This window comes from Bos grunniens, chromosome 18 (genome assembly GCF_055505025.1).
Source record: "Bos grunniens cultivar Pamir isolate PY7600 chromosome 18, Bosgru_T2T1.0, whole genome shotgun sequence".
NCBI lineage: Eukaryota > Metazoa > Chordata > Mammalia > Artiodactyla > Bovidae > Bos > Bos grunniens.
This window is the reverse complement of record NC_141182.1, coordinates 56,785,568-56,801,284: the sequence shown is the minus strand read 5'-3', so window position 1 is coordinate 56,801,284 and position 15,717 is coordinate 56,785,568. Positions and strand designations below refer to the sequence as shown.

The window sequence follows — 15,717 nt, the reverse complement described above, 5'->3', positions numbered from 1 at the left end:
AACTAGAAAACAATGAAATCTCTACATCTACGGGTTGAGACTAATGTCCCAAATTTAGCACAGTTCAGTAAATAGTAACCAACAAACAGCTCAACGGTCACTACTGTCGTTGCTTTGCAAAGACTTGAGGGTCAGCTAGAGTGCAGCTCCTCCTCCTACCACTCGTTGACTGGGAGGCGTGGAGCCAGGGACCCTCCAGCTCTGAGCCTCAGTTTTCCCATCTGTATAATGGAGGGGATACCTCAGAGGGAGGCCGGATGAGAGGGGAATGATTTCTTCCACATTAAATGCTGGGTAAGCGGGAGGTCCCCGACACCAACACCCACCAGCTGAATTAGAACCAACTGACTACCCCTTACACATCACGACCCCTTGCCCGTACTGTCTCCCTACCCCTGGAGGAACACACATAGCCCTCAGGGTCCAGTTGGGGTTGGAGTTTATTTCTGCCACAGTTTGAAGGCTGGGAGGGTATGGGGCCTTCTCCAGCCCCCATGGGAAACTCCAGCTGAACTGTGATCACAAAGAGCAACGGGAGGGAACCTGAGGGGAGGGGGGGATGTGTGAGGTCCCCTTAACCTGCCCTTCTGCAAAGGTCAAAGGCTGAGGGCCGCCTGGAGCTCATAAGGTGCTCCAGGGTGCTGTTGCTCATAAGTTCTGGGGTCGGTGGCTAAGTGGCGAGACAGGGAGAGGGAAATGAGAGGGGGTGGGGGGGGGGAAGGGGCATGGAGAGCCAAACTCCCTTCCCAACAAAGATCATTCATAACCGAAGGAAGGATTTGGAGCTGGATGGGAACCCAGCTTGCCGACCACACCCGAATTTCTCCCAAGTGAGATCGCCCCAGTCCGCGATCCCTGCTTGCCCGCTCCTCTGTTTAGGGGTTCACGGATAAGTCTCCCGGGACCCCCGGAGTGGGCTGGATAAGTGCTGTCATGCCGGAAGGCGGCACTTCCAAAGTGCAAGAAGCCAGAGGGCGGTTCTCAGGACAGGCACCTGGGGTGGGGGTGGGGGGGCGCCAAGGAGGGAGGGCCCGGCGGCGGCTGGGGGCAGGGTAGGGTCACTGTGGTGGGGCCGCAGCGGACCCTTCGGGCTCTGGGGGCGGCGGCCCGGACCCCGGCTCCGCCTCCTCCGCTGCCACCTCCTCGTCGGACGCCACGCCCTCCTCCAGCCTGAAGACCTGGCGCACCGTGCGGGTGGTGAAGGTGAGGGGTCCGCGCCTGGCGGGGAGAGGAGGAGAGACCAGGAGGCAATTACCGGAGGAAGGGAGAGAGAAAAGTGAGAGGCGGCGGGGATACGGAGAAACAGAATAAAATGGGGAGGTGGGCACAGAGCGAAGACAGGGGAGCTGGGGGTTTACGCAGAGAGGTTGCGCGTGCACCGGGTGGCCTTACCGGAGCCGGTTCCTCAGCGTGTTCAGCTCCCGGTTCATGGACTCGGAGGCCTCTGTGACATCCTCCAGCTCGTGTTGCAGTCTCCTGCGGACCGCCTGGGCCCGGGAAGCCTCCTCCTCGGCCTCTTCCAGCTGCCGCTTCAGCTGCTTCACTCGAAGGTTGCCCTTCTCCAGCTTTTGCGGGAGCCGGGGAGTCAGGTCATGTCTCTGGGTGCGGCTCTCACCCAGAGCTCCCCACGTCTCCATCCCTCCTCTATCCTTCTGTTCACACTTTTGTTCTGCTCTCCTAGATCCTCTCACCAGCCTCCAGGTCAGGCTCAAACGCGAGACCACCCGCCACTTGGCCTCAGAGGGGTCTCTCTATGCTCAGATCTGATCCTGCCTCTGCCCTGCTCAAGGTCCTCCCATGATTCTTCAGTGCCCTGGGACAAGGTCCCAGCCAGCACCTCAGCCTGGCGTTCCAGGCCCTTGCAGGGTCGTCTTCCCATAAACACATGGATTAGGCCATCTGGAGTGAGACCCTCCCCCGGACCCTGCCATCTCTCTCTCCAAGGAGAGGACACGCATAACCTGCCTCCCGCCAACTCCTCTAACCTCATGTATCACTCAACCCCCGCCCCCCCCCCACCCCGCAACCCCATTCTTCTCTCAAGTTATTCTGCTCTGCTTCTTTGCTTGGGACTCACTGAGCTGGTTTCCATAGCCCAGGGTCCTTGCACTTGCTATTCCGTCTTCCTGGCTCTTTCTCACCCTTCAGTATCAATTCAAATGTCACTTCCTTAGAAAGGTCTTCCAGACCACCTCCCTCCCAATCTAGGGAGGATTCTCCAGTCCTCTGTATTCCCCTCTCTCTTTATTATCTTTTTTCTTCATAACCCCTTTCACAATCTGTAATTATCTTTGCTTGTTTATAGGTTTTATGGTGGTGTCTTCCTCTTCCTGTGTTGAAAATGTGAACTTCATGAGGGCAGGGACATTCTCGGTGTCGTTCACAGCCATATCTCCAATGCTTTGCACAGTGCCTGGCACGCAGGTTGAGCAGGTGCTCAACAATTGTTTTGTGAAATAATTGGCGAATAAAACACAGCTGAGCTTTTAAGGGCACAGCAAACAGAGTCAATCACATGTGAGCCTGGGGTGGAGGCTGGCAAGAGGGTCTAGGAGGATCTGATCCAGACTGTCTTTATTAACTGTGTGACTTTGGGGCAAATTATACCTCCTTCTAAAGTTTCCATTTTCTCACCTGTGAAATGGAGCTGATGAGAGAATGCAAGCATGCTGTCTTTGTTTGTTTTAAGTAGGCAGCACAGTATGGGGGACACATTTACTGATCAATAAATAATTAAGGGCACAGATATGCAGCCAAAGTGCTGAAGGTTGAACTCTGGCTCCATCTCTTACTAAATAAATAATTGTGAGCAAGTTACTTCAGTTTGCTGACATGAATAAGAGGGAAAATAATAGTACCTACCTCATGAGTTCTGATTAGACTTAAGTGTTACTACATGTTATGTCTTTAGCACTGGCTAAAGAAAGCTCTCAATAAACACCACTTCATTATTTAAGCTGTGGCCTAGCCTCTGGGTAGGATTTAACTTCTGCCCTCTCATTAGCTGTCTCAGCTCCCCACCAGGGCTTTTCCTAGATTCCAGAATTTACGGATCACAAAGTCACTGATTCAGGCTCTCCGCTGATGCACCAAGGCCCAGGACCTTGTCTGCACTCGGTTTTAGTCCAGCACTCACACATTACCTCTTGTGATGGGAGCTCACTACCTCTAGAGATGTCACATGCTACTTCTCGGTCAGTGGTCCCCCCCACTCCCACTGCTTCTCTATGATGTCAGCTGCTCACCTGGTCCCGGAGCTGGTCAGCCACCCTCCGCTCCTCCTCCACCTGGAGCACCACCTCTTTAAGCCTCTTCTCAGCCCTCCGCACTAGCTTGCCAGAGAGGATGCGCTCCCTGAGGAGAGACACGAAGGGGAGAATCAAAAGGGTTGCTCACCCAGGGTTCTACCCCCACCAAGCCTCGTCCAGCGGCTGCCTGTTCTTGGAGTGGCTTCTGCCCACCTTCCCACCCACCTACAACTGGCTCCCACAGTCAACTGAGGCCTGGTGGTACCAGGCTACCACCAGGGCATCTAATCCTTAACTTCAGCTAAGATGCTTGATGTTCCTAAAAGTGTCTCCATGTCTACACCAGTTTTCCACACCCCACTAGGTCTCTTATGTTCAACTGTATCCTCCACCCCGCTCCCAGTCTTCCTCCTCTCAGGGAACTGACCCACTGACTGCAAGTCTCCAAATCAGACCGCCAAGCACCATCCTCACCCATTTTCTCTCCTTTGCCCCACCCCCGGCCTGTCAGTACCCAAACCTTGTCCCACTACCCCCTGGACTCTGCCCTGCCCCCTCCTTAGCCTCACAGCCCCAGCCCCCAGGGGTTCAGGACCTATCATCTCTCACCTGACCTCCCTTCTTTCTCCCTCTCTTCTCTCAATTTCCTTTTCAAGCTCTTTGTGTTTGTAGAACACTCTGGGAGCCCAAAACTCCATCCTTAACCATCTCTGCTATCTTCCTTTCTCACTCACACACTTTTCTTTGGACACGCTCAACTGTGCCCCAGGTTTCTACAACCATCAACAGCCTGGTGTCCACTAAATCTGTCTCCTGAGCTCTAGCCTGGCTCAGCCCCAAGCCTCAGCTGCCCACTAGACCCTGTACACCCTGCACTGGGCTCAATGCCTTCTCCCAAACCTGCTCCTCCTCCCAGTTCCCCATGATCCACCTAGATCTGCAGGTCAGACACCTGGCACCATCCTTACCTACTGTCTCCTGAATTTCCCTATTCTGATGCTCATCCATTCTCTCCTGCATGGACCATCATACTAGGGTGAAGTCCATATGATGGGGCCTCTAGCAATGGGTGGTGCTTGGCAACCATGACTGGATATTCTCTTATATCTGAGCTGGCCACATGGCTTGCTTTAGTGACAGGATACGGCAGAAGTGACTGTACCAGTTCCAAGTCTAGGCCCTAAGAAACTTTCTCTCTTGGAACCTTTACTCTGTCATATGAACAAGCCTGGGTCAGCCTAGAGCAGAGACAAGTTAGCCGAGTTGTTCCAGGCAAGGCTGTAGACATGTGAGAGCCCAGCCAAGATCAGCAAATCCATCTAGCTGACTTTCAGCTGAGCAAAGATGCGTGAGTGAGGCTGACCAAATCCAGATCAGCAGAACCTACCAACCATTCCAAACACTCATGAACAATAATAAATGATTGCTGTTTTAAGTCACTGAAATTTTAAAGTGGTTTGTTAGGCAGCTTCCCTGCATATGGGGCTTCCTTTGTGGCTCGGATGGTAGAGAATCTCCTGCAATGCAGGAGACCAAGGTTTGATCCCTGGGTCGGGAAGATCCCCTAGAAAAGGAAATGGCAGCCCACTCCAGTATTCTTGCTTGGAGAATTCCATGGGCAGAGAAGCCTGATGGGATACAGTTCATGGGGCTGCAAAGAGTTGGACATGACTGAGTGACTAACACTTGTTATGCAGCTATAGCTAACTGCTACGTTACTGTTTAAATTATATAGTGGGAATGCAATTACTTGCAGCATAGAGCATCCTAAATGATACAGGAAACCATCAACCATTAATATTATGATGCCTTTTGGATGTTTCTAAACCAGGTGCTTGTAACACAGCTCCCCTGTGCCTCAATTGCTTAGAATGTGAGGGTTGCCCTCCAGCTGTGCCCTCTCTTCCCACTTACCTACTCTCCTGCTCCAGCTGCTCCTCAGCCTGGGCCAACTTAGACTCAAGGGCAGCGATGATCATCTTCTGGCGGGCTCGGGCCCCAGCGTCTTCCTCACCCAGGCGTTCCCGGAGCTCCTGGACCTGCCGCTCCAGCTGCTGCCGCCCGCTCTCTGCCTTAGCTGAGAAACTGCGCTCAGCTGACAGTTCTGTGGTCAGTGATTCTACCTGTAGCAGTGGGGAAGGCAGGACTGTCATGGTGGAGTCTCAGAGGGAAGGTGGGAGGTAAATGCCAGAACCTCCCAGAACTAAGTGAGCTGATGCTTGTTAAGTGCATAGCATAGAGCCTGGCACATAATAAACACTCAATAAATGTACTTTTCCTTGATTGGCTTATCAGCCAACAGCAGTGCCAACTCTGGGTTTTAACCTTTTGTATAGGTTTTTGCTATTTTAATAAGACCACAAGAGGAGAGTGGTGGTCCAGTGGTTAGGACTCTGAGCTTCTAATGCAAGGGGCTTGGGTTAGATCCCTGATTGCGTAATTGAGGTTCCACATGCTGTACAACTCAGCCCAATATATAAACAAGTCCAGAAGACTATCACAGGCTTGTTTAAATGCTGTCGATTCTATCTTTGACTGTGAATGAGCCTATTCCAAGGGTTATCACATTTTTGTTTGCACCAGGCTCATCCAGAGAGCTTGTGGAAAAAAAAGAAAAAAAAATGGACCACAGTATCCCACCCTCCAGAGATTCTCATTCAGCAAGTCTGGAATGAGGCCCATGAATCCACATTTTCAACAAGCACCTTAGGTGGTTTTGATAGAATGATATGCAGGATCGTTTTGAGAAATGCCAGCTCAATTAACAGGAGCTACTATATTGCTAATGTGTAACCACACCCCTAATAATAGTGCCTGTTTATTTATTCATCTCGTACTCTGAGTGAGGTCCTATGCTGGGGACACGGAAATGAGTCAGATGCAGTCTGATTCATACTTTACTTCATTTCACCCTCACAGGAAGAGACCGACGTGGTGATTAGCATATGCTATTTTTTTTTAACCTTTTATTGGAAAATAAAACCGTGAGACAGGAAAAGTAAAAAACAGATCAACTATATGGCTTAATAGGTTGGGCTTCCCTGGTGGCTCAGATGGTATAGAATCTGCTGCAATGCAGGAGACCCAGGTTTGATCCCTGGGTTGGGAAGATCCCTTGGGCAAGGGAATGACAACCCACTCCAGTATAGGTTAATAAAAAGCAAACATCATTGTCACCCCTGCCCAGGTCAAAAAATAGAACTTCATGCATCCACTCTACTAACAACCTCTTCCTTTCACCCCAAACAACATGTCATCCTAACATTTTTCTTTTTTTGGATGTGCTGTGCAACTTGTGGGATCTTATTTTCCCAACCAGGAGTTCGATCTGAGCCTCTGCACATTGGGAGTGCAGAGTTTTAACCACTGGACCACCAGGGAATTCCCCCCTCCTCCTGACTCCTAGGGTGATCACTTCCTTGGTTTGTTTGTTTTTTTCCTTTTGAGTTTTATTATTCAAAGATGCATCTCTAGATTCTATAGTTGAATGCTGCCCATTAAATTTTTTTTGTACATGATTTTTAAGTCTCTTTTAATCTACAGTTTCCTCCTCCATCCTTTCTGAAGTGTGTTAGTTGCTCAGTTGTGTCCGACTCTTTGTGACCCCATGGACTACAGTCCACCAGGAGTCTACTGCGTCTCCTGCATTGGCAAGTGGGTTCTTTACCACTGAGCCACCTGGGAAGCCCATACTGGATTGGGGTGGGCCCTAAATCCAATGGGCTTCCCTCTTCACTCAGTGGTAAAGAACCCACTTGCCAATGCAGGAGATGCAGGTTTGAACCCTGGGTCAGGAAGATCCCCTGGAGATGGAAATGGCAACCCACTCCAGTATTCTTGCCTGGAGAATCCCACAGACAGAGGAGGCTGGTGGGTTCAAGTCCATGGTGTCACAGAGTCAGACATGACTTAGCAACTGAACAGCCTCGCACTAAATCCAATACAACTGGTGTCTTTTCAAGAAGGGAAGGAGGCACAGACACACAAAGAAGACATAGGGAAGGTCACGCGAGGCAGAGGCAGAGACCAGGCTGATGGATCTACAAGCCAAGGGTTGCTGACAAGCAACCAGAAGACAGCCTGGAAGAGATGTTCCCTCAGAAAGAACGAACCTGATGACACCTTGATTTTGGACCTCTAACCTCCAGAACTGTGAGAGAATAAGTTACTGTCTTTTTAAGCCACCCAGTTTGTGGCAATTGGTTGCAGCAGCCTCAGGCAACTAATACAGTGACTAATTAGTATTTTTTAAAAATGTCATTGTGTACTTGAGGGTTTAAACAGATTTGATGGATTTAAATCAGTTGTAATTATGAGCCTGGTTGAAGCTCAAGCTGCTCCATTTGGGGCCAGTTGGGACACTTTCCATGTTGACTTCTAAATGCTTTTGAGATCACCAGGCTAGCTTCCTGGGGAACTGGTGTATTATGGGCTGAATGTTTGTTGCCCCACAAATTCATATGAAGTCCTAACCCCCAGTGTGTATCTGGAAATGGGGCCTTTGGGAGGTAATTAGGACTAGATGAGGATAAGAGGGTGGGGTCCCGATGATGGCATTAGTGCCCTTATAAGGAGATATCAGATAGCTCCCCCCACATGCACAGAAAGTCAAGCCCAGTGACTGCAGGATGAGATGATGGCCACCTATAAGTCACCACTTATAAGCCAGGAGAAGAGAGAGGCCTTGGAAGAGGCCTTGGACCCATATTACCAGCATCATGCTCCCTGGATCCAGCCTTCGAGAAACCTCAGAAATACAACAGAATGAATGCATCTATTCCACCCCCACCTAGAGAACTCCTATTCAACCTTCAAAACCCAACTCAAATATTCCCTTTTCCTACGTGAATTGAAAAAGGATTGAGGGTGTTATGGTCCCAGGTCAGTGGGGCCTCAAGGCTGGCAGGGGTGACCCAGCTGTGCTCACCTGCAGGAGCAGCTTTCGGTAGCGGTCATTGAGCAGCTCTGCATTGCTTTGCTCCTCCTCCAGCTCCTCTTCCATTTGCCCCAGGCGCCCTTCCAGCTGACGTTTCTCATCCAGAATGGCAGCTCTAGGGAGAACAGGCAGGGCAAGGTCAGGGGAGGTGAGAGGGCAGGATGGCCAGAAGAGGGCGCCCTGCCCCACATTACCATGGGCCACTCACTTGCTAAGGCTGCCGTTGGCCACCTCATCTGCCATCTCATCCCTCTCCTGCTGGGCCTGCCGCCGGGCACGGTCAGAGGCAGCCAGTTCCTGCAACGAGCAAAATAGGCAGGTGGTCAGCTGCGGTGATGGGAGGCTGGCTGAACACTGGCCTCCCTACCCCTCATGCCTCAAGTCTGTTGATCTTTTTTTCACTGCACTTGAACATGCTGCCCCTGGATAACCTTGGAATGAGCTTCAGTCTATAGGCAGATGTCTCCTAAATCCATCTCCGTAGCCCGTGATCCATGTCCACTTCTTGCTGCCCGCCTGCCAGGATCCCTCACCCTCATGGCCTCCTCACTGAGCCCAGCATCTCTTTTCAGACCAGTTCCTCCTCCAGTTTCCCTCAGTCATCAGGCCAGACCCCCTCTCCTCCCCTCCTCTGCCCCCTTACCACCCAAAGCCCTGTCCATCCTGCTCCTTTACGCTCTCTGTTTGTTCCCTCTTCTGCGTCCAGGCTCAGGCGTCATCGTCCCTCTCCAGCCCCCCTTCCCCCAATCTCCCTACTCTAGCCCATCCTCACACCGACCCTGTGGCTTTCCGGTTCAGGACCCTAGCGGGGCTCCAAGACATCCCTGGCCCCGCCCACCCGCGACCCCACCCTCCTGAGCCCCGCCCACCCCGGCATCACCTCCTGCAGCCGCAGCACTTCCGCCTCTAGCCCCTTGAGGCGCTTCTCACTTTCCCGGTTCTGAGCAAAGATCTCCTCTCGCGAACTGCGCGTCTCCTCCACCTCGCGCCACAGCTCCTTCATCTGGGCCTGGGCGGAACGGAGCGAGTGAGTGGGCCCAGCCAGGTCACAGGGACTGCCCCCAGCCCCGCTACCCTCGCAGTCAGCCCTGTGGGGGCTCCCCGTGAAAAAGCAGAGTCCTGAGGACTTGGGCTTCTGCACCCCGCTCCCAGCCAATGGCTGTGTGACCATGGGCTAGCTCTCTCCCCGTCTCTGAGTCTCACTTCTTTAAAAAAAGAAGCACATCAAAATTAAAGCAAGCGTAAAGTGGGGGTAATATGTGGACTCTGGAGTAATAATAGAGTTGGGAGGGACTTCCATGGCGGTTCAGCAATTAAGACTCCAGCGCTTCCACTGCAGGGGGCGCGGGTTCGATCCCTGGTGGGGGAACAAACATCCTCAAGTCAAGCAGCTTGGCCACAAAAAAGTGATGGAAAACACCGATCACTTACCTTGGGCCAGTCGCTACTCTGTACACATACTGAAAACTTTAATCCTCACAACTCCAGTTGGTGGGGACTATTTTCCTACCCAGTTTACAGATGGAGAAACTGAGGCACAGAGAGGTTCAGCAGTGCACTCAGGGTGGTGAGTGGCACAGTCACGATCTTAACCTAGGCTGCCTGACCCTGGCGTTTACACTTTCGGCCACTTTGCTACCTGGCAACTATTTATTTATGTCCCAATCCAGCGGCATGTGGGATTTTAGTTCCCTGACCAGGGATCAATCCTGTGCCTTCTACAGTGAAAGCGCAGAGTTTTCATCACTGGGCCGCAAAGAAGTCCCAAAGATTAAGCAATTTAAATAAAGGAACTAAAAAATATAAAAAGAACCAAATGAGCCTTTGGGGCATGGATAGAGCTGTTGTCTAACGTGGGTGCTGCTCCTGGGATCGAAAGGGCGGGGTCCGAGCTGGTTTGGGAGCCGGAGCGAGGGCGGGGCCTCCCCTTTCCGCGGCTTAAGCCCCACCCCTTACCTGCATCTTGCGAAGCTGCTTCACTGCCTCCTCCTTGCCCTGCCCGGCCGCTGTGGTCTGAGCCTTCAGCTCCTCCAGCTCGGCCTCCAGCTTCTTGCGGGCGGCCACGGCCAGAGCACGCTGCTTGCGTTCCTCATCGCGCTCCACCTCTGCGTCCCTCAACTGGGAGAGGGGAGGTCGGGAGGGGCGGGCTCAGGGGACAGGAAGCCCAGGCTCCCCCTACATGCCAGTGGCGTAGAGGTCTACCCTCCAGCCCCTGCCCAGGTCTCCAGCCCCACTCCTGCCCCTTGCCTCTCTCTGCCACAAACCCAATCATCCTCTCCAACCCCACAGCCCTGGCAAGCTTTACCCCTCCCTCTTGCCCCAACCTCCTCTTTGCTCCCATCACTCCTCTCCAGCCCATTCCTGAAGGCTCTAGAAAGGTCCTTCTACAATCACAGCTGACACTGCTCATGGCCCTCCTGTGGTTGGCTCCCTGGTGCCCTCAGGACAAAATCGTGCATGAACTCATGGCTGGATCAGTGGGGCCAAAGTAGATTTAAAAAGAAAAGCTCAGATACTGCTCCCCATCCTGGCCTTGGATCATCTCTTCATCACTTGCTCTAGGCTTCCCAGCTCCAGTCTCCTCTGCTCCAGTCTGCTGACCACATGGCCCCAGAGGGCTCTTTCTGATATTCAGGGCTGACCTGCCCCTCCCACGCTCAGCACACATCACTGAGTGAAAAGCCTTGCCCGCTGCAGACCATAGGAAATTCCTCCACTGAATGAAGAATGAATGAATAAATGTGCAGAGAGAGAAATATGGAGTGAATGAAGAAGCAGGTGAAGAAATAAATGAAAAAGGAAGGAAGGTCATGGATGAAGTGGGGTGAAGACAAGCTGGTCAATGAGCAGGTAAATGGGTATATGGGTTGGTTGGGGGTACAGAGGAGGTGGGTAGATACTGGGGTGGTTGGGCTGGAGAGAGGAGGTTGATTGGAGCGGGTATTGGGTGGATGGAGAAGTGGGATGCAGAGTTGGTTGTGTAGAAGTCTTGGTTGGTAGGGAGGCTGTGTACGGGCGGCTAGGCAGCTGGCTCAGTAGATGGGATGGTGGTTGGGTGGACCGGTTAGTGGATGGAGGGTGTCCGAATGGGTCCTTGTGCGTGTGGGTTCTTGGGTCATGGTGGGTGAGCGGGTTGGGGAACAGGAGGATGGCTGGCTAGTAGGTGGGACTTGGGTAGAAACCCACAGTAGCAGGTGGGTGGTGAGACTTCCGGGCACACTGAGCTGGGCGGCGCCCTGCCCATACCTGCTTGGCCAGCTGCCGCCGCCTCTCCTCGCCCGCCTCATCTCGGCCCTGCAGGTCCCGCTCGTGTTGCGCCTTCAGGGCCTGCACGGTCACCTCCAGGCGCAGCTTGGCATCCTCGGCTGCCGTCAGCTCGTCCTCCAGCTCCGTCACCTGCGTTCGCAGATCGTTCGCTGCCTGTTCAGCCACCCGGCGGGCTCGCTCCAGCTCATGCACCTGGGAGGGTGGGAAGCAGAACGAGAGTGAACCCTGGGCACCTGGACCACCGAGGAGGCGGGAGGTCAGGCCTGGAGATCTATGCTAGGCTAGAGGGGAGGGGAGCTTTGATAGACGAGGGGGAGGCAGCGAGGTGACATGTCCATCCTAGCTCCTTCTTGTCCCGAGTTACCTACACACGCTGTGAGAGGCTCTCGTGCTCAGTGTGTACACGTGAGCAAGTGTGTTTGACGGGAGAGTCCGCTCACATTTCATGAACACGCACCTGCACATGGATGTTTTCCAAGAAGCTCTCGTGCTTAGTGTGTGCACATATGTTTGCTGGAAGATCTCCCCGTGTGCTGGGCCCATGAATCGTTGCCTGTTGATGCCTGGCTTTCCTCACTTCCCGGGTGTGTGCGTGAACACGGGGACTCTCCGACGCCGGTTCCCTTTGCCCTCCGTGTGGGAGAGCACACACGTGTGCCTGTGTGCCCCAGCGTCACGGGGTGGGGGTGGGGCGCGTGGTCGCCCACGTGTGTGTGTGCATGTGTGTGTCTGTGTGTCCCGGGGACCCGGGGTCGCTCACGCTCTTGCCGACGTCGTCCTTGCTGCTCAGCAACGCCTCCAGCTCGGCCCGCAGCGCGCGGTTCTGCCGCTCGAGCTCCTCGCGCGCCTCCTGCTCCTCCTCCAGGGCCCGGGTCAGTGACAGCGTCCGGGCCTCGCGCTCGCGGCCCTCGGCCTCCGCCCGCTCCCGCTCCTCCACCGCCCGCAGGACTGCCGCCTTCTCCTCCGCCAGGAGCTTCCGGGGTGAGGGAGATGGGGTGGGGGACACAGGTTAGCTAAAAGGAGTGTACAAGGGAATGGGGAAGAGAGAGGGGCCAAGGACGGAGAGACAGACAGACAGACAGAGGCAGAGACACAAGAGGGAGGTATAGGGATTAAAGTTTCCACTGGGTCCCAGACCAGCTCGCTCTTCAATGGATCCCTCTGTTGATGGGAATGTAAATTGGTGCAGCCGCTCTGCAGAATAGTGAGGAGGTACCTTTAAAAACTAAAAATAGAGTTACCATGTGCCAGAGTGCTCAGTCGCTTCAGCCCTGTCGGACTCTTTGTGACCCCATGGACTGTAGCCCGCCAGGCTCCTCTGTCCATGGGATTCTCCAGGCAAGAATACTGGAGTGGGTCGCCATGCCCTGCTCTAGGGGATCCTCTCGGCCCTGGGATGGAACCCGAGTCTTCAGTGCCTCCTGCTTTGGCAGGCAGGTTCTTAGCACTTGTGCCACCTGGGAGGTCCACATGATGGAGCAACCCCACTCCTGGGCAGAGAGCTGGAGAAAACTTTAATTCGAAAAGATACCTACACCCCAGTGTTCACTGCAGCACTACTTACAATAGCCAAGACATGGAAGCAACCTAAATCTCCATGGATGAAGGAATGGATAAAGAAGATGTGGCCTATATATACAATGGAATATTACTCAGCCATGAAAAAGAATGAAATAATGGCATTTACAGCAACATGGATGGACCTAGAGATTATCACAGTAAGTGAAATAAACCAGACAGAGAAGGACAAACATCATATGATATCACTTCTAGGTGGAATCTTTTAAAAAAAATGATGTAATTAAATGAATTTATTTACAAAACAGAAACAGACTCACAGATACAGAAAACAAACTAACCAACTTGTGGTTACCAAAGGGGAAAGGGGGGATGGATAGATTTGGAATCTGGGATTAACAGATATACACTGCTGCTGCTGCTGCTGCTGCTAAGTCGCTTCAGTCGTGTCCGACTCTGTGCGACCCCATAGACGGTGGCCCACCAGGCTCCCCCGTCCCTGGGATTCTCCAGGCAAGAATATTGGAGTGGGTTGCCGTTATACACTACTATATATAAAACAGATAATTAACAAGGACCTGCTGTAAAGCACAGGAAACTCTACTCAATGTCTTCTAGTAACTTATAAGTAAAAGAATCTGAGAAAGAATATATGTATCATGTATAAATGTATGAGTCACTTTGCTGTACAACTGAAACTAATGCAACAGTGTAAATCAACTACACTTCAAGTTTTATAAAAAATTAAATGAAAGGAAATTTTGAGCCAAAAAAAGGAAAAACCTTAAATGGATCAAACTGATCAGCCCCTCGCTTTATATACCCAAGAGAGGAAAGGGTTTTCTTTCTTCCTCTTGTAGTCATAGTAGGAAAAAAAATACATAAAATTTAAAATGTACTTCAAACCTTCACTGTTTTTTTATGACATAGCAATTGATGAACAATAAAACTTACAAGACATGCAAATATATATATTTATATGTATATTTGTTGCTGTTCAGTGGCTAAGTTGTGTCGACTCTGCGACACCATGGATGGCAGCATGCCAGGCTTCCCTGTCCTTCATCATCTCCTGGAGTTTGCTCAAACTCATATCCATTGAGTTGGTGATGGTATCCAACCATCTCATCCTCTATTGTCCCCTTCTTCTCCTGCCCTCAATCTTTCTCAGCATCTGGGTCTTTTCCGATGAGTCACCTCTTGTGTTGTTGGAAGAGGGTGTTTGCTGTGACCAGTTTGTTCTCTTGGCAAAACTCTGTTAGCCTCTGCCCTGCTTTATTTTGTACTCCGAGGCCAAACTTGCCTGTTACTCCAGGTATCTCTTAACTTCCTACTTTTGCATCCCAATCCCCTATGATGAAAAGGACATCTTTTTGTTGTTGTTGTTGTTAGTTCTAGGTGGCCTTATAGGTCTTCATGCTGCTGCTGCTGCTGCTAAGTCGCTTCAGTCATGTCCGACTCTGTGCGACCCCAGAGACGGCAGCCCACCAGGCTCCCCGTTCCTGGGATTCTCCAGGCAAGAACACTGGAGTGGCTTGCCATTTCCTTCTCCAATGCATGAAAGTGAAAAGTCAAAGTGAAGTCGCTCAGTCGTGTCTGACTCTTCACGACCCCATGGACTGCAGCCTACCAGGCTCCTCCGTCCATGGGCTTTTCCAGGCAAGAGTACTGGAGTGGGGTGCCACTGCCTTCTCCGATAGGTCTTCATAGAACTGGTCAATTTCAGCTTCTTTGGCATCCAGTGGTTAGGGCACAGACTTGGATTACTATGATGTTGAATGGTTTGCCTTGGAAATGAGCTGAGATCATTGGGTCGTTTTTAAGGTCACATCCAAGTACTGCATTTCAGACTCTTTTGTTGACTATGAGGGCTACTCCATTTCTTCTGAGGGATTCTTGCCCACAATAGTAGATATAATGATCATCTGAATTAAATTCACCCATTCCTCTCCATTTTAGCTCACTGATTCCTATAATGTCATTGTTCACTCTTGCCATCTCCTGCTTAACCATGTCTATATATATATAAAACACAAATTAATTCTTTTAGAATTTTTTCAATGATCTATGGAATAGTATTAAGCAATCGAACATACATGTATTTGGAGTTTGAGAAGAGGAGGGGAGAAATAGAGAATGGGGCAGAAAAATATTTGAAAAAATAATGGCTGAAGATTTCCACATCTGATTAAGAACACTAACCCAAAGCTGTTGGAAGCTTGGCAAACTGAAGTAGAATAAACACAAAACCCCACAGCTGGATATCATAGTCAAACTGATAAAAAGCAAAGATAAAGAGGAAAAAGTCTGAACCAGCTAGAAAACCACATCACATTACCTACAGGGAAACCATGATTTAGATGATTGTTAACTTTAAATCTGAAACAGTGGAGGCCCCAGAACATGGAATGATCTCTTCCCAGTGTGGAAAGAATAAAACCTGGAATTCAACAGCCAGTGAAAATTTCTTTCAAAAATGAAGGCAAAAATAAGGACTCTCCCATTTTCCAGATGAAGAAAATGAGGCAGAGAGACTGTGCAATTTGCCCAAGCCACACAGCCAGAAAGGGCCCCAACTCAGGGTTGCCTGATCTTAACGCTCTGGGGTTCTGAGAATTTTATTCCATTCTTACATTGTCAGATGCTTAGTATTATCCCCACTTTCAATTTTTTCTTTTTTCTTCTTTTTTTTTGGCTGTACCGCATAGCCTGTGGGATCTTAGTTCCCCAACCAGGAATCAAACTGGA

At 51.3% G+C, this 15,717-nt stretch overlaps 1 protein-coding gene across 8 annotated transcripts in view; it reads right to left on the bottom strand.

The window, feature by feature from the left end:
• Window positions 1-422: 422 nt before the first annotated feature.
• Window positions 423-15,717, bottom strand: part of MYH14 (myosin heavy chain 14) — a 78,773-nt gene continuing 63,478 nt past the window's right edge. For all 8 annotated transcript variants that reach the window (XM_086353739.1, XM_086353741.1, XM_086353740.1 and 5 more), the window contains 10 exons: window positions 12,212-12,424; window positions 11,431-11,643; window positions 10,141-10,302; window positions 9,065-9,193; window positions 8,393-8,481; window positions 8,176-8,299; window positions 5,163-5,371; window positions 3,246-3,354; window positions 1,393-1,565; window positions 423-1,218 (listed from right to left, as the gene is read on the bottom strand). In XM_086353739.1, coding sequence (XP_086209865.1) covers window positions 1,059-1,218; window positions 1,393-1,565; window positions 3,246-3,354; window positions 5,163-5,371; window positions 8,176-8,299; window positions 8,393-8,481; window positions 9,065-9,193; window positions 10,141-10,302; window positions 11,431-11,643; window positions 12,212-12,424 — 1,581 coding nt within the window. In that variant the 3' untranslated portion in view covers window positions 423-1,058. The remainder of the gene's footprint in view (window positions 1,219-1,392; window positions 1,566-3,245; window positions 3,355-5,162; window positions 5,372-8,175; window positions 8,300-8,392; window positions 8,482-9,064; window positions 9,194-10,140; window positions 10,303-11,430; window positions 11,644-12,211; window positions 12,425-15,717) is intronic.